This window comes from Alexandromys fortis, unplaced genomic scaffold (assembly GCF_014885135.2).
Source record: "Alexandromys fortis isolate MF-2015 unplaced genomic scaffold, M_Fortis_MF-2015_v1.1 scaffold_183, whole genome shotgun sequence".
NCBI classification, from domain to species: Eukaryota; Metazoa; Chordata; class Mammalia; order Rodentia; family Cricetidae; genus Alexandromys; species Alexandromys fortis.
In genome coordinates this window covers 2,133,877-2,152,197 of record NW_026068079.1, presented here as the reverse complement: position 1 = coordinate 2,152,197, position 18,321 = coordinate 2,133,877, and the positions used below count along the sequence as shown (strand labels likewise).

The window sequence follows — 18,321 nt, the reverse complement described above, 5'->3', positions numbered from 1 at the left end:
GTAACTAGACAAAACTCAAGGTCAAAATAAATCTGAAGCTGAGTTTCCCAAAGAGTGTTCAAAGCAAACTCTTCCTTTTCTACCCCCATTTCTTTACAAAGCATTCCTTGTCAAACAAGAGTGGGGAATACAGCTCCCTGCAAGATCTGCAGTAAGATTTCTGAGAAGCCTACGTGGTCAAAGGTCCTGTTTCCAACCTTTCCAAAAATGAAATGTATCTAATGAGATCTTTGAACACTCTCTAGAGCTTGTTTTCTCCAGAAATACTTTGGGAAACACAGATTTTTGACTGTTAAGATCGTTAATATAATATTTCTATAGAAAGTATTAGTCTTGAGAACATAATGAATTTAGTCTGTGTGAAAGAACCTTTTGATATTAGTTTTCCTAAAAGATGAGTTTAATAAATTTCATTTAGTTTCCAATGAGAAGACAAGTAGGCAAGTTGGCTAACGTCACAGGTTGAGACTTTGAGATAGAAAAAATTTTAAAATACTTTTTCAAAATATACACATTGGTATATTTCTTTTGAGAAGGCTGAAATGCAGCTGGGGACCAGCCAGGATGAGCATAAAGGGAGGTCAGTGGAGTAAACATGTCAGGGCTATCGGCAAGACATGGACTAGAGGACTTGGAACATTGAAGGGACACATTTCCACCTTCTCCTTTCTGGAATGGGAGGAGTGAGTACTCATTAGATGTTTTGAGACAAGGGAAATCATGAAAGAGCAAGTCACATTCGTGGATTAAATGGGGAATACAGACAAAATGTTAAAACCACAGTGACCCTGTAGACAGACTACATGAAACAAGAGAGTTTTGGTCTCTTGAATTGAAATACCTGTAACAGCATCAGCCCTCAAGGGCTTGGTTTGGTGCCCTTGGGTGAAGCCAGAGACCAGGACCTCATAGCCAATACCAGTTATGAGGCCTCTAAGCTCCAGCTTCCTCTGGGTTCCTGAAAGTGTGAATTCCTGGGGGTCCAGCAGCTTCCCAGAATCCACCACCGTTACTACAAAGCTGTCAAAGGCATTCTCCGATGCCGTCCAGGTAACTGTGAACCCGTAGGGATTAGTGTCGGAAATGGTTAAGTTTTCCAGAAGGGGCAAGGCCTCTGAAAGAAGGGAGGAGTGAAAACGACTCAGGTTAGCAGCACTGGTTTGGCTAGGGCAGCTCATGACCCTGTGAATAGCGATAGACTGACTCCTATCAATCATCCCGTGAGCTAATGCTCATGACTCCACAAACCCTGACAGATTCCCAGTCAGTCATCTCATGAGTTAAATGCTCAGAAAGGAACATTTAGCAATTATGTCTTTGGTACCTAATTTTGTTATGTAGGGTGTTTTTCTCAATAATATTATGCAGCAAATATGATCCCCTCTCATAGGTTAAAAACGTTTTTAAGTAGTTGAAAGAGTTGCCCTAATCTCACCCTAGTATGCAATGGATCAAGGTCTTCAGCTGATCTTAATTCAGGCCATGTACTTCTCACTCTAGAAACATGACACCCTTGTCAGTTTGGGACATTCATCTATCTTTTGCTGTTTCTGATGCTGAAGTATTGTTACAAGCATACTTTCTTTTTGGTATATTTCGTATCTTACTCTGGTTCTTATCTTAAGTCTAGTCATTTGGGCCAATTTGTGAGTGGTGCAGCTTCATAAGCTGGGATCAGGGAAACAACCAGTAAGATTTGTTGTCTTTTTTTTTTTTTTGTCCAAATTAACAGTTTATGCTTATGGTCAAGGAAGAGGGTCTAAGGTTTGCTGCTTTTTGTGCTATTTCCTTTCCTGGGTGAAGTTAGAGAGCAAGAGCATATTTTGTTCCCCCGTTACCATGCTTTGTCCGTCCATATCACCAACATCTGTGTCCCAGGTACACTTCTTTCCTAGTTGCCAGGGGTCTTTTCACATACCATTTGGCCTTCCCAAAGAGTGACCTTATGGTGGCCAAGTTTCTGGAAATATCTCTTAGTTGAAGATCCAGTCTAACACAATGATACTGTATGGGAGGTTTCGCCACCTGCCTGCTAGCCTTCATTTCATTGATGGGAAAAGACTTTTCCCGCGTCCCAGATCTAGTACATGGATGAGCTGGGATCCAACATGGGCTTCTTGCTCTGAGTTCAGTATTCTTTCCATTTGTATTCTAAGGCCTAGAGAAATCTGGAGGAGAAGCCCTAATGCATCTTCTCCAGAACAATAGCACACAGCAATGCTGAATGTATCTGCTCTCTATCAAAGGGGACAGGGCTGGCGATTCTATGTCCAGGTCTGCTTTAGCAGTATCTAACTTAGAACTCCTTCCTTCCTTCCTTCCTTCCTTCCTTCCTTCCTTCCTTCCTTCTTTCCTTCCTTTCTTCATTCCTTTCTTTTGTGCAGCTAATTAAGAAGTTTCAAAGTTCTGACTAACCTTGTATTAAAGCCCACAGTCAAAGCCCTGGGGTATAAAGAAAATGTTTAAAAAGAAGTAATTGGCATCAGAGTGAATAAGTGAATGGATTCCTTCATCCGGAAGCAGAGACTGAAGTTTTGCTTTGGCTTGGACTTCCTGTGTGGATGTGGAAGCAGTTGAAGTTTATTTTTTGGGATATTTTTTCATGAGAAGATTTCCCAAGAATTGTAGCTTTATCAAAGCAAAGATGAAATTATATTTACTGTTCAAACCGTCTTGCTTTGTAGAGCGACGGTCTCAGATGTTGCTTTTGTTTAGATAAGTGCTGACTTTCTTTCTTGCTGGCCTCTATAACTCTGCGCCATTCAAGCAGTGAGTTCCAGTGAAAACAGGTACTTTCAGTCTAATTATTCAGAGGAACGCTAGTCTCCCCCACACCCCCAGTCTTTCCTATTCATTGTCTTTTCTTTTTTGGTACGCCTCTTTCAAAGCGTAGAGTCTATTCACATTATGGATTAGCAGAAACAACACTGTAACTGGATCTATGCTTCCTTCCTGAGTGTCCCTCCTTCAGCCTCCCTCTCTTCTCTCAAGTCTGTGGGAGGCCCAACAGAAGGTGACAAGTAAGGGCCTGATGGGATCTGTGTTCTTGGGGTACTAAGACTCTCTGCTCACACCTGTTCTTTCTACGTTACTTATGAAATGGCTTAAATTTACATTTGATGATTGAAAAGAAAAATAACAATTTAAAATCGTATGCCACACACTCAATGTACTACTAAGAGGAAGTCCTAATGCATGCTTCTATTGTTTCATCTAGGTGTGTTGGTTCTTTTAGCTACTTATGTACAGGAATGAGAAAATCTAATACCTTACTCATGATGGGCTAGGGACTTTAACTCTGAGCTACACCCCAGCCTTGTTGTTTACTTTTAACAAGACCACTTTACTGTTGGGAGACAACAGGAGGGACATAGCACTTCTAGAATACCCAGAGAATGTGAGGCAGTTCCTTCACCCATGTCTGCTAGATTCCTACATAGTGGGTACTCTCTTCCCTAACATGAGGAAATTGGGGTTCAAATAAATTTGCAACTTGCCAAGGCTATGTTGGCAAGATGATGCGAGAGAGGTTAAATATCAACTAGGCTTGATCTCAGCTACCATACATATTGAGCTATACTTATTGACATATCTTCCTTATGGTGATTTAGACTCTGGGAGGGACTGGCTTAGTGAAAACAGAAGACCACATTGTGTCTTGAGAGTTACTGTTAGAATAGAATTTCTAACCATTTTTTGAGGTTTGCTTTTCTGAAACCATGGCAGCCGTTACCATTGACTTAGGTAGGACCAGGACAGAAAATAGGCATCATGTCTTTATGTGTTTCAAAGAAATGTCACAGGTCAAATTTAATAGGTGGATAAAGTTTAGCAAATGACCAGCCTTCCTAGGTTGAACTTATCAGTTTGTTGTGCTTGGCTGTTTTGCATAAGTTTTTTGTTTGGCTTGGGGCAAGTTTTTTTAAATGACAAATTATAGCATTTACTGAACTTCTCAGATACTAGGATAGGCCCTTTACATCCTACCTGCTGCAATTTGTGGACAAAATTCCTGCTCTAGATCGCCACTAACGTAGATTTTACTCTTTATCTAGACTCTCTACAATGTGAATTAAAAAATCCTATAAAATGAGCCCAGAGATTCATGAAGCTTTAGACAAGTGTGAAGAGCTCCCACAAGGGGTTTTGATGGCCCTCTCCTTCTCAGGAGTGGCGTTGCTTTTCAGGGTTAGAAACTTGCATTTAGTGTCATTGTTATTGTTAATATTGCATAGCAACTCTAGTCCATCAGTGGATAAGCTGGTAAGAAAATATGGTAAATACACTGTGTGTGTGTGTGTGTGTGTGTGTGTATCTCCACAAATTAAAGGCTAATATCCACATGTATGTGGAATTTCTTCAAGGGCATTGGAAACTTACATGTATGCATAATGGGAAAATCCATGCCTCACTCCAAATGCTATGTAAATGAAGATGATTCCCATTAATAAACATCTGGTATGTGCAAAAGCTGTAGAAAACATGAAGATAAGCACCGAATTCCTTGATTAGGGAATTTACCTAATGGAATCTTTGTAAAAAGGGAGTTGTGTTGAGGCAAAACTTCACTTGTCCCTTAAACAGTTAGTAACAAGCAGCTCATTTAACACAATGGCCCTTCACAGCTAGTGTCTCCTGAGATGCACGTGGGACCAGCCTCCTCCTCATTTATTAAGCAATAATAATGTGAAGTAAGTCGAACCAGGCTGCATTTTAAAGAGAAACAGTATTCCTAGAATACTGAGCTATTAATAGAATCTGGGATTGAAAGAAAACCAGCCCATAAATCACAATCCCAGAGAACTTAGACAACAATGAGGACCCTAAAAGAGTCTTACATAGATCTAGTCTACATGGGAAGTGGAAAAAGATTAATCTCCCGAGTAAATTGGGAGCATGGAAACAGGGGGAGGGTTGAAGGGGAGGGGAGAGACAGGGAGGAGAGCGGAGAAAAATGTAGAGTTCAATAAAAAATTCAATAATAAAAAAAAGAATGGGCTTTTTTTTTTGGGTAAATTTTAACTGCAAAGCCACGTAGCATACGTGCTCCAAGATCTCCAAGGGTCAAACCAATCTGGCTCAGAAACAGCTTACATGGCATGACTTTTCTTTCCTGTCAATTTGAGGTGCTGATAATGCTGAAGTTTTCCCCACCACATTGGCAAGCTTTTCCACCCACGGGGAGAATAAAGTCCTCCAGATGGAACGCAGTTCTCCACCGTCTTTTGCTATAGAAGCCATCTCCTGAATTAAATATAGAGTCTATCACTCCCCTCATGTGACTAGGAGACAGCTGGCAGGGCCAGCACTGTCATCATGCAGATGCTCGGTTCTCAGGCTAGTGTTACCTTCACTCAGTGCCCAGAGGATGCAACCGCACTGCAATGGGAGACGGCAGACACATCCCAGGAAGAGAACACTAGTCGGGTGTGTTCAGCATTCCATGCAAGCAAGGGGCGCTTTCCTCCCACCCCCTCTAACCCTTACAAATACTTCCCTGACATGCTGTCTGCTTCAGAAAGAGACAGACATGTTTAAAGACTTAATGCTCGGAACGGGCACCGCATGCACTGTGATTTTGACAAGCTGATGCATGGGAAGAAAGTTCTGGTGCTTTGAACAGACAACAGTGGGTGACAGCACAGGCTTGCCAGAGCAGATGTCAAAAGAGAGCAGCCTATTTGTCACAAATTCAGACAAAGGAGACATCTCCAGAACAAGATGGCCAAAACTGGGTCTTCCTATGAGGCTTCGGCTGCAATTTAGAGTTTCTTTCTTAACAGTCTAAGGCCCCCGATAAATAAAATCCTGGCAGATGGAAAGCAACTATAGATCACTTTGACCCCAAACAGCATGCAGACATTCCTTTGAGTGAGACACAGGAGACATTGATTAGAAAGGCTAGAGCCAGATTAGAATGAGTGCTATGAGGAGTGGAGGCAAAGATGGCTTAGTAACGAAACAAAATGAGTCATGTTAGCTCAATACAAGCAGATGGGAGTGGCTATGTAGGGAAGAGCATTGAGACTCCGAAGTTTCTTATTTTAAAGCTGTAAAGCTCTGATTAGATGCTTTTATCAAATTGAGACAGATCTGTAAGTAAGAAGTAAGAGGATGATAATGGGTAGTAGCTGACTTTTAAAATGTTGCTCAGAGGGGCTCCATACAGACTGAAGAACCCCTGGTGGGAAGAACCCCTGTGCTGTATGCTGCCTGCCTAGTGGGATGCACTTGTGCAGCTTGGACCACCAGGGCCTGAGCATGCTGCCTGCCTCATAGCCTGTGCAGGTAAACAGTGCAATTCGAGGAAGGCTTATTCAAGGGCTAGGGATGGCAGAGTTTCAGGATGACCCAGGACAGAGTATGATCAAAACGAGTAACTTCTGTAAGAAGGTAGGGCAAGCTCCTGGGGTCATATTTGAGGTAGGGATGTGGCTAGGAAGAAAGTTGTCTATGAAAGAAAGAAGATTATATATGAAAATCCCATTTAAGACACCATTATAGTCAAAATTAAAATGCAGAGACTAATTCCATAAAGTTTTAGACTCCATCTTTCAGATAAGAATTGTTCTTTGTTGAGAACCAATTCAAAGCAAGTATATGTTGTTAACTGATTTTTGTCCTGTCTGTTTTTTTTTTTTTTTACTTAAACATGAATGGGCTGTGGCTCCCCTTTTCTAGGGACAACCCTGATAATAATTTGCAGTCTAAAATAGTATACACATGGGGTCTCTGACAATCATTGGTGACCTACGTAGAAGGTAATTTTGATGCTGTAATATCAATCATTTTCTTGGGTTCCCCAGAATAGTTCCTCTTTTGTGAACTATAATGAAAAAGCTGTATTTTTGCATATATATGTTATATATAAATACATTATATACACACACACAAATGCATTTCTAGTGTGGGGTGCACTAGTCACTGCAAAGAGAAGGTATTTCCTCAAATGTACTGAGAATGCTGCTAGAGAGTCCAAACCTCTCCTTCCTAATTCACAGACGATTCCCTCATCTGTACAGCAGAACCCATCTGGCCCAGAACACATGCCGTGGGTAGATATCCAGAGCCAGGGCAATTTGATCCCTTGGGCTTCTCCTTATCTGAACATGACTATCAACTCCTTTTTGCTACATGTCTCTCAATGTTCTGGACAGGGGCATCTTTACCTCTCCAGCTGGTATTGAGGTTGAGGTGATGTGAACAGTGTGGTTACCTCCTGCTTATCTGATTAGTTAACTACCTTTATTCTTCTTTTTTAATTTTTTCAGATAGAGGGAACAAATAAGAAAATAAGCAGGATACTCTTGAAATTTTCCTGAAATCATGAAGATAATTTGGATAAAGGGTCATACAGTATTTACAATGATTTGCTGCTGATAGATTCAGGAAAACATTCCACTTAGATGGCTGTGGGAGGAGAGTTTTGTTAGGCAATGGTGTATCCCAGCGACCTGGAAAACCAGTATTCCATGGCTTGTACCCCAGTGGCCAATGAAATGAAGTAGCTTCATCCTGCTGACAAAGACTGCAGAGAGAGTGTCAGAAACTAGAGAGTGCTCATGTACCTGTGGTGGCTGTGGTACTGATGGTTTTGGTCCGGATGCTGGGAGCAATTCCAGAGAGGTAGACAATGAAATCAGTACTAGGGGGGAGCCCTGAGATGTGGGCAGTTCGGTCAGCACCAGATATATTACGTTCTGTCGTTTGCTGCAACCTATTGGAATCAATAATTTCAATAGCAAACATGTCGAAGATCCCGTCGGTCGCTGTCCAGGAGAGATCGAAGCTCTCATGAGTTACGCCAGAAACATTTAAGTTTCCAATTTGAGGTTCTTTGGCTGAAAAATGAGAAATTAGGAGAGAAGAAACAAATTGATTATTTGTTTGGCTGTGTTTTGAGGTGGAGGTGGTTAATAGAACGAATCATGCCTGGGGAGAAAGATCTGATAGTTCAAAGCTACAGCAAGACAAAGCGATGCTACCAGTAAAAGTTAGTGCCAATTAAAGAGAAAAGGGTTTTGTTAAGAGAAAAATGAACCAAGGAAGATACGGTTATTAGATTTTTCTACTCTACATTTGCCACTCATGATCAGGCCTGGCAAGACACTTCAGGACAGGAGATGAGCTGGCTGGTTGCAGTGGGAATGGATTTGTCTTAGCTGGATCTGCCTCCCAGAGCTCTGCCTCAGGGTCCTGAGGGTTGACAGCTGCTAGGCTCTTGAGCTGCCCTCGGGGACCAAGTGCGTGTTCCCCCGTTAGCCATTCTTTGCTTTGAGAGGGTGCCCATCTATCTAACGAGTGCTAAGAAATTCTGACACCATGGCCCTCCCTGGGTGGGACCTTGAGGCTTCAGATTTTGGCACTTGAGAGGATCCACCCACCTCTCAGCACAACTCTTGATAATTTTTCATACTTTAGATAAGGGTCAGCTAGCTGTTCTCATCATGTGTTAAAACGGCATGTCCTCTCTTCCTTGTGTCTGTGTGGGCCAAGAAGGCTAGTCCTCCATTGCCCTCCAAGACAGCCGAGCCAAACAGTTCAGCAGGCCATTTATCCAAGAAATTACACTTTGCCTAGGAGCTGTCCTGCCAGGGCTCTTGCTTTTCTGAGTGGTAGCAATCTGGCATGCACGGGGTGTGCATGAGGAGTGTTTGTGAAGCTGACACAATCTGTGCAGTAAGTAGTAAGACCCCTAATCTCAGAGACACAGAAGAGGTACAGCCCTTCTCCTCTACAGGCTAACTCATCAGAGACAAGAATGTTGCTACCATAAAACAGAATACAGGCAGCATCCAAACCACAAGATCTGCAGGAAAGATCAGAAGTGGTGGGTGATTGCTCTGCCTTCTGGGAAGGAGTCGTTTGTGGATGTCAGAAAGAACCCAGAGGAGCACTCAGGAAAGCCTCAACTGCAGTGTCCGGGCATTCTGAGGTCACTGTCCACACAGCCGTTGCCCGAGTGTCGAGGACGTATCAGTGACAGTGCTCAGAATGAGCGAGGCAAAATCGCAGAGTCAACGGAGACGTAAACATTTTCTGTGTTTACTCTCGGGAATATAAAAAGGGGAGCAGTCTCTTGGAAAGCAACTCATCAGGGCACACCGTAAGATGAGCCTCAGAAAACAGGGTTAGGAAGGGCTGTTCACTTGGGCAGACTCCCAGAGGCCATTGAATGCGGAAAGCATTTGTAACTGGAAGAGGGTGATGAGTAAACCAGAATGCACCACTGGTGTGGGGGTTGGGAAGTAGCCACTCCAGGACCAGTGCTTCAGGGAGCAACTCTTATTCACAGAGCAAAAAGGGAATTTAGCACTGCTTCATTTGTAGCCTGGGATACTCCTTGCTCCAAGGGCTACTGCTGAAAACGTTCTCTTCAGGATATTCTCAAGTCCAGATTGTACGTTGCCTCTCTTTGGTCAGCTATTTAAGTCATTTGATGTTCTAACAATGACTCTGCTTCTGAGAGAATTGCCTACACGAGGATAATTCAGTTCTCTTCTGCTCACTTATTTTAAAAAAATCACTGGTTAAGTATAAGCCCTGTAGGACCCATCTCAAGGAGGGATTTTGAAATAGTGAAGTATCATTTTCAGACAGCAAGTGAGTCACTAAAATAAATGATCTGTGCTCTATCAAAACTCACATGTGTGAGGATGGGCTTTCTCTTTGCCAGGCTTGGAGAGGGGAGTTAAAACCTACAGGCTGGTTATCCATTGGCCTTCATTCAGAATGAATGTTATTGTAGGATGGGCCAGGTAAATCGGGAGAGTGGGCGTTAGAGAGCAGAAGGGGCAGTATCTTACATGACTCATCATTGCTGTGGCCAAGGGATAGGATGAAGGAAGAGTTCACAGAAAGGGCTCTGAGCATGCACCATACATGGAAAAGTCTCAGCCATAAAGAAAAGCTAATGCTCTTGCCATCTCTTGGAGAGAGAGAGAGAGAGAGAGAGAGAGAGAGAGAGAGAGAGAGAGAGAGAGAGAGAGAGCAGGGAAGCACAAGGACTGGCATGGGCGGGGAAGATACCAGATACCTGTGGAAGTCTCAGCAGAGAGCACTGGTGTTCTATAGCTCTGGAGCACCCCATAGATGGAGACTCTATAAGGAGTGTCAGCCTTGAGGCCTGGGATTTCCACAGCCCGGAGGCTACCGGGTACTGTGAGATTCTGAGTAGCCTCCACATTGTTGGCCTCCTGCACCTGAATAACAAAGTGCTTATAGGCCAGGTCATCTGTGGTCCAGTTGAGTGTGAGGCCATCCCAGCCGACCTCGGTCACGGATAAGCCTCCCAGCTGAGGGAGCTCCTCTGAAGAAGGCAGAAAGGTTTCTGTCAGTGAGTGCTGCAAACTGAGCAGGAAAGTCAAATGCCCGCAACCCAACTTTAGGAAAGCAAAAGAGGAGAGAGAATGTTTTGGTTTTGGTAACGACTGGTCTCTGGGTATTTTTGTATTCATATTTTGATACTCTGGTTATAGTTTTGTTGAAGAGTTGAAAATAATCAGAAAAGGAAATTTTGCATCATGCCTCCTTGAGAGGCAAAACCACGGAAGTCTGCAGGAATGCACAGGCAGGGCTAAGGGCAGTGGGGAAAAGGTGGGATTAGGATGGGCTCAGAAAGTAGAGTAGTGCGAAGCACAGGATTTGGGGGTCCATAGACCTGGGTTAGAGTTCTGACACTGGTAAACTGTGTCAGCTTGCAAATCTTGCTTTCTCTCTGAGCCTTCAGTTTGAAATAGAACCATCACACTAGGTTCTATGATGATGACTTAATATATTTCAACATCTTCATATCATACATTAATCATAGCAAGTGTCTGATAAATGGCAACTTCAAAAATAGAGCCCTCTGATGTGTTTTGGAACATCCCAGTCACGTGGAAGAGGCTGACTTGCCTCATTTTATTACTTGAAGTTATAAAAGATCGTCTGTGGCTGGCTACCTGCACTGCACTCGGACTTCTGAACCATGCACTGTCTCAAGTTCTGACAGGTGTGCTGGTTTCTCTGAGCTTTTCTCAGCTTTCAAGGACATGAGGTTACACAATAGATTCCTGGTTTGGCTCTCACTCTCCCAACCTTCTTCACTTTTGGCTTGAAGCATATGTCACAAAAGCAAGGATGGATGAAATGAGCCTGCTTACTTTTAATTAAAAGTGATTCTGTGCTGCTAAATGGTGCAAATGTAAATGGTACAAAGCAAGGCCCACCGTTAGTTTTGTTTTATTGTGTAAGAAGGATATTTAATGCGGTCATTATTGCCAATCAAGAAAGTATGAATTTGGGGTAAGGAAAATGTCCCTGTTTTGAATTCAATGTAGTCTCAGGCTCTCACTCTGAAACAGAGTGGGAGTAGTGTGTTTCCATGTGTGCAGCTGTGTGTACAAATGTGCAGGGCGTCACATCTTTCTTATATATTTACAGCAATATTTACACACAATATATTTATGTGTGTGTTTGTGTGTGTGTGTGTGTGAGAGAGAGAGAGAGTGTGTGTGTGTACAAGAAAACTCTTGGTAATTTGGTGGCATTATCAAAATCCTAGGCACGTGCATGGAGGTCAGCATCAACATTTTTTGCCACCACACATTTGATCACTCACTGCAGCCCCCTTGGGAGCTATGTCTGGACCTCTTATGAATAGGACACAGCTTTCTGTGGTAGATGGAACAGCACATTTTCAATGGACAATTTGAGTAGGACCTTTTTTCTCCCTTCATTTTAAATGAAAAACATTGAACTTAAATGTCCTGTCCTTTCCTGGAAATGTTTTTATTCCAAGTGTCTTTTATAGATAGAATCCTAGACACTTTTTGGTCAAGATGGCTAGATCATTTCCCAGATCTGAAGAGGTCTGGCTAGGAACTGAGTATTACTTATTGCCTCTGAGGGAGCCTGCTGCCTCTGCTATTCTGTACCAGGATTGGTTTTACAACTGTGGTGGCTATTCTGGGTTGTCAACTCAATTACAACTGGAATTATGAAAACCCAAGCCACTGGGTACACCTGAGAGGAATTAATTTTTTAAAAATTAAAATACATGAAGCTGGAAGAGCCACGTTCAAGCCTGACCATTTGAGAGGGGAGGACCCAGCTTTCATCCGGGCCACATCTGCTGGCATCCATATAGAGCAGATGGAGGAGGGAAGCTCCCTCTCTGGCTGCTTGCTCTCGCTCACACTGGCGACTTTATTCCTTCACTGGCATTAGAGCCTCCTTCTTCAGGAGTCCAGTGTTTAATAAAGGCCAACTGAGACATCCAGCCTTGTGGAATCCATTATTAGATCTTGGACTTTCTGTTGGTAGACGGTCATTGCTGGATTCTAGCCTGTAAGCTATTCTAATAAATCTCATATACTCATTCTATAACTTTGGTTCCTCTAGGAAGCCCTGTACAACACTACTATAAACTTAGCTGTTCACAGCAACTGGCTACATGACAGAAACTTTGTGAAGTTCTTTCATTTCTTAGTTTACCTGTTTCTCACAGCAGGATTTTAAAGCAGGGATATTATTTTTGATTTGAAGATGAGAAAAGAAGGCCCAGAGATACAAAGCAATACATCCCGAAATAAATATTCAGTTTGTAATATGGAATTCTAGTCCAGACCTGATAGTCACAGACTAATGTGCCAATCATATTCAGGTAAGACTTCCAATGCATGAGGAATTTTTCCTACTTTAAGGACAGGCTAACTTGTATTACATCCCTGGTCCAGAAAGCGCCATGTCCCTGTGATGACCTCTACAACAAGTGGTTTAGTATGGAGGTCCCTCATTTCGCCAGGCAGGGTTACTGTGAAGGGAATATCAGCCCTGGGGATTTCTGTAGTGTACAGGATACCAGGAATGGTGAGATGACGATCTCCTTCTGCCTGGTCAACTTCCTTGACCCAAGTGATAAACTAACTGGACATGAGTCCTGTCTGGTGTGGTCCAGTCCAGTCTGAGGACTCCCAGCTAAGCCTGTCACTGTGAGGTTGCCCAGACCAGAATCTCTTCTGGGTGAGGACACAGAGATGAGTTACTAAAACGGGAGCTGTACTCTGGAGTTCAAGTGAGATGAGGTTTGGCTAAAGTGGGGATGAACTGTTTGGTTAGTGCTGACTACAGACTGATTTATTGCAATATTGAGCACACTCCAGTTGTCGGCATTAAAACCATGTTTTTCTTCCAGCCTCTGGGAATAAAAGGCAGTTTTTAAGAACTGCTCAAAACTTTCATTCTCTATACACAAATATGGCTATGGGAAGCTCTTAAGTGTTCTTAAAAGGAGCTCAGATAGATTTTATTTTTCACTTACAAACTGTGCTTTCCAACTTTTTAGATGTTATAATTGAAACTTACTTTGCAAGATAAGTCAGCTCTCATTTTTGAAAAAGAAGAGTAGGTGGAATTTTCATGGAAAACTACTAGGGTTAGTGCAGGACCTGGCCTAACAATAGATAAGGCACTTGAAAAGAAGCAACAGTGAGCCCCTGGTACTTCCCCAACATGGAAAGGGATAAACCCTGTTTACAGACTTGCTTCTTCTCAAACAGAGACAAGGTTGGAGAAAAGGAGTGAATGAGTTTAGAATACCTGTCAAGACTTCAACAGAGAGAGGGTTTGTGCTGGAGTCCTGAGTGAGCCCTTGGATGCTGATCCGGTAGCGAGTGGCTGCTTTGAGCCCAGGCAGGTCCACTGACCTCAGTCCTCCAGGGACTGTGAGGTTTTGGACACTCTGGACCATGTCAGCCTCTAGCACCTGAATGAAAAAGTTCTGATAGGCCCCTTCTGGGGCCGTCCAGTTGAGCCTGAGGGCATCCCAGCCCACCTCCGAGACTGAGACCTCTCCCAGATTGGGAGTTCTCCCTAGAGAAGGACAAAGAATGAGTTTAAACTATGTTGTTAGACCCAGGGAATCCTGATCACAAGCAGGCTCTATATCCTCTGAAACCACGACTTTCTTTAGACAAACATACACCATGCAACTCTCTAAGCTTTGGAAAGAGCAAAAGAGGGAGTGTAGGGACGAACAGTCCTAAATTTCAGAAAATTCAGGAATCAATTCTGGGCTAATATTTTTTTTTTTTTTTTGACTGAAGCACTTAATCATCATGGGCCCACATGCTTGGATTGTCCCAGACGGTGAACTCCGTACAGCAGCAATGCGTTGCCTATGGGAAATGTTAGGGTGGCCTTGGGACTGGGTTACTTGATGATGTGGCTCTCCAGCATCAGACCCCATGACACTATAGCTTGTGGCTGGCAAGGCCACTCCAATGTCATGGCGTATGATTATCTTTGGTCACTTTCCTGTTGGGAAAAACAGAAGTTTTAGGGATAAAGGTAGAAAGTACCTGTGGAGGCCTCGGCAGAGAGCACTGGTGTTTTAGAGCCCTGGGCTACCCCATAGATGGAGACTCTAAAATGAGTGGCAGCCTTGAGACCCGGGATGTCTGCAGCCCGGAGGTTGCCAAGCACTGTGAAGTTGTGAGTTGCCTCCACCTTGTTGGCTTCCTGCACCTGAATGACAAAGTACTCATAGGCCAGGTCATCTGTTGTCCAGTTGAGTCTGAGGGCATCCCAGCCGGTCTCAGTCACGGTGAGATTTTGCAGGGAAGGTGTTTGTTCTGAACAATGACAGAGACAAGGTCAATTATACTAGTCTTCAATGCTTGTCTTTCCAGAACCCAAACAATCCACTGGCCAAAGCAGATAGAGTCTGTGCCAAGCTGCTGCCACCATATGCCCGGTAGTGCTGTCCCCATCAAACACAATAAATAGGTTAGTACGGTACTGACTTTACCTTTGTACATAGTTGAGTTTTCTTTTGGAAATACACTTTCCTATTGACAATGTCCTAGAGAAAACTCTAGACAGTTGTGTGCTAGACTCCACACCACAGTTTTCATTTGGCAAAGTAGTTTTTATTACAGTGAGTTAGCCTCAGCTGCTCTTGGGTCTTTGTCCAGCACTTCGAATTTCGTGTCTGCTTAGGTTTGCTTAGGCTTCTCCTTGTGCTGTCTTGACCTCTCCTGAGACATCCGCTGCAGTTTAGTTTTGACTTTTTCATTTCTGAAGTTCAGATCAGTTTTTATAAGGCACTCCAATGGAGAGTAGAGATGGGCTAATACTACTGCTACCACTGAACTGAGGCAGATGACACACTTGGAAGGTTGCTCCTCATTGTCTGGGATCTGGGAGAAGCAATTTATCAGATTATGTTATAATTTGATTCACCATCTTTGTCTCCGGAACACAGAAATGTGGTAGTCTCCCTTGTTCAAATCTGCCTTACAGGGGTCATTTGCCTGCACTGAGTTTGTGTGGACCCTGCATGACCTACAGACAAAGATTTCTCTGGAAATGGATCCTGAAAATGGGAGGGCAGGAACTGCCTTGACTCCTTCGAAAAAACCAATCCATTTTTCCTGTTTACATAGCTGCTGATTTCCAATGAGCCCTGCATGACCACGAAAACAGCCTTTTGACTTGAAGAAGACAGCCTGCAGATTGACAGTGGTCACTCAGTCATAAAGAAACACCCATTGCTTTTCTAGAATCTCTTTTGTTCAGTTTTTCCGAGTTATCCTATATTACTAAAGTTGCAATGCTTCAAATTTTTCTTTTAAATGTATTTTGACCTAGAATATGGGCGCATAAACTCAGACAAACTAGTGGGCCACATCTGGCCTGATGCCTGATACCAGCTTTTACATTTGGAAATCATTGGTTTAAAAAAAAATCCAAAGAATGATATTCCATGGTGCATAGAAGTAAAATGAAATTCAAATTTTTGTGTTAGAAATGGAGCTTTGGTGGCCACCTATTCCTCCACCTTTCCCCTTCTTTTTTATAGATGTATCAAGAAAGACCTATGACTTGTTATATCTGAGTGGTGTGTGATCACATCTACAACGGATACTGTTGGTAGGCCACCCCCCTCATCTGGCCATCAAGCACATGCTCAGATAAGTAAAACCTAAACTTCCACTAATAAACTAATGTGAATGACAGAGGAATTACAGTGTGGGAGAAGGGTGTGTGTGTGGGGGGGAATGCCTTGAATAAAGATGCAGCAGCAGCAGTTGAAGTGGGAACCCTGGAAGCTGTGTGTGAGTGCTGACTCTTCATTTCCAGTATGAATGGTGTACTTGTGAGCTCACTGCAGCATCAGCCAAGGGTTCCCGTTGGCTACTTGCACCCCAGCCCTCCTGGCATCTCATGATGAAAAGGCTATTATCCTCTCACGGCTGTGCTTTGGAATCTACCCTCTGAGCAATGTCAGTGGGGCTAGAAAATCAGAATTTCCAAGTCTGTGTCATCTGTGCTCAGAGTGGGCTGAGCAGCTGCAGTGAGGACTCTCTGGCCGTCTCTTTAGCCCTTCAGATTCCCACCATTGTATAGATGGTGGTGACCACTGACTGGCAGCCTACTTGCTCTTTGTATGTGTGAGGGAATGATTCTCCCACAGCAAGGAGAAGGTTAAATGCAATTCTGAAGACCACCACAAGGCTTCAAATGTTCCAAACTCATTTTCTAGAGAGAACATACTTGAAATACAAAGTATAAATATATAAATATAACTGTTTTTGGAGTTTTCTGGTAATTCTCAGTAACTACCAAGAATGAAGCCAAAGTCCCAGGGCATCCACATTCTACAGCTGTCACCATGTAGCCTCAAGCCTTGGGACCCATGTTTTTCCTCTTGGGCACACAGCAGGACCATGCTTGTTTCATGACTATGAAGCTTCCAATGACTCTGAGTTTCATAGATTTTGTTCAAAGCTTCTGGAAAAGAGACTGCCCCCTCCCCACTCTCCCCTCCTTTTGTTCTTTGAGGACTCAACCCAAGGGCACCTCTTCTGAGATTACTCTGGCCTCTTTGTCTCCTTTGTCAGGTGGGTTATGGGGACCTGATGTTTGGGTGGAAGCATCACCCTAGCCCCTGGCATCCATATATCTAAAGAGCCTGGAATGTTTGGTTGCAAGTTCCATCCCAAGCCCCCTCCCCTGGGAGTTGCCTCAGTCCAGACTCCACCTCTGAGAAAGCCTGCCAAGTGATGACCCCTCCCCAGAGATGCTCAAGACCATTCCCACAGGGTATTTAAACTGCCCCCTCCCCCCCAGAGAACAAACTCATGGTTTTCTTGTCTTCCCCAGCACCTCTCTGGGTGCTACCAGGCTACCCAGGAGCATTGGTATCAATTAAATCTGGGCTTTTTGCAGTTTGGTTTGATCTGGTCTGATTTGAATTATATGTCAGCGGAGAGGTTTATTGGGGTGCAGAAACTTTCGCCTGCCTCTCCCCTCTTCCCTGCGTCTGCAACAGTAGAACTGCATCCTTTGAGTACAGGTTGCATCTTTCTCATCTCATGGCACTGTTTCTAGACCCTTTCTCTCCTGAATGCACCTATTCTGTTGGATTCTGCATGCATTGACAGGATAAATATTTGAATGAACTTCAATTTGCTCCATAGACTATCAAAATGGTAAATCAGAGCAAACTGTTCTCTAATACCATGCCTGAAGCTTTGGTTTGGAACAAAACTCCACGTGAGTCACCGAGGTATCAGTGGTGAGCTGTAGATTGTTGTGGAAATAAGCTTCATGGCCTTGGTTTCTGCCTATTGTCTCTCTCTGTGTCTCTTACAGCTCACAATGAACTCATGGCCTTGGCTTTAGGCAGAGTTTAGTTAATGAGAATGTGAAAGAAGAATGAGAAGAGGAAAAACTGAGAGAAGAGATGAGAAGACGGGAGAGTTGAGGGGAGGGAGACAGACAAGAGAATATGGCTAGCCACACTAACTTTCCTCCATGCTGAAAGGGAGCATTGCCTTTCTCCTTATCCCACCTTCCTTTGATCTCTCTGCTTCCCTTCCTCCCTCATTTTACCCTCTCTCTTGTAATGTCCATATTAAACAGGCTTAAAGAAAGACTACCCTGCTCCTTTGTCCTGCAGTGTGTTAAACAGCTGCTATAGCAGAGAAGGACAAAAAAGACACCAAATGTGGTGGTGTTGGCTCCAGGGCTGCTGGATCGCTGCACTAACCCTGGCTTTGGATGTGTTCCAGTCACTGCAGGCAACAGCAGACCAATGAGACCATCCCTACATTCTGGTCATGGGGAGGAGGAGGTCAGGGACAATGAGGTGAATACTGCCACTCTCAAGTCAGTAAGTGTCCAAGGAACATTGGAGAGGCAGCAGGCAGACACCAGGGTGGGGACTTTCACAGAGGGTTCAGAGGATGCCTTTGTTTTCAATAACACTTGAAGTCAATGAGACTAGAGAGAATGCTGTGTGGAAAACTGGAGACCAGTATAACAAAAGATTCA

The 18,321-nt window shown here is 43.6% G+C and overlaps 1 protein-coding gene across 6 annotated transcripts in view; it reads right to left on the bottom strand.

Annotated features, from left to right (window-relative positions):
* Tnc (tenascin C) overlaps nucleotides 1–18,321 on the bottom strand; it is an 81,586-nt gene that overhangs the window by 25,446 nt on the left and 37,819 nt on the right. For 2 of the 6 annotated variants that reach the window (XM_050121787.1, XM_050121790.1), the window contains exon 11: nucleotides 14,343–14,615. The exons of 2 other annotated variants lie outside the window; for them this stretch is intronic. In XM_050121787.1, the coding sequence (XP_049977744.1) occupies nucleotides 14,343–14,615 (273 nt within the window). Of the gene's footprint in view, nucleotides 1–841; nucleotides 1,115–7,568; nucleotides 7,842–10,036; nucleotides 10,310–13,581; nucleotides 13,855–14,342; nucleotides 14,616–18,321 lie in introns of all 6 variants that reach the window. 2 more of the 6 variants (XM_050121785.1, XM_050121786.1) reach the window with 2 other exon arrangements.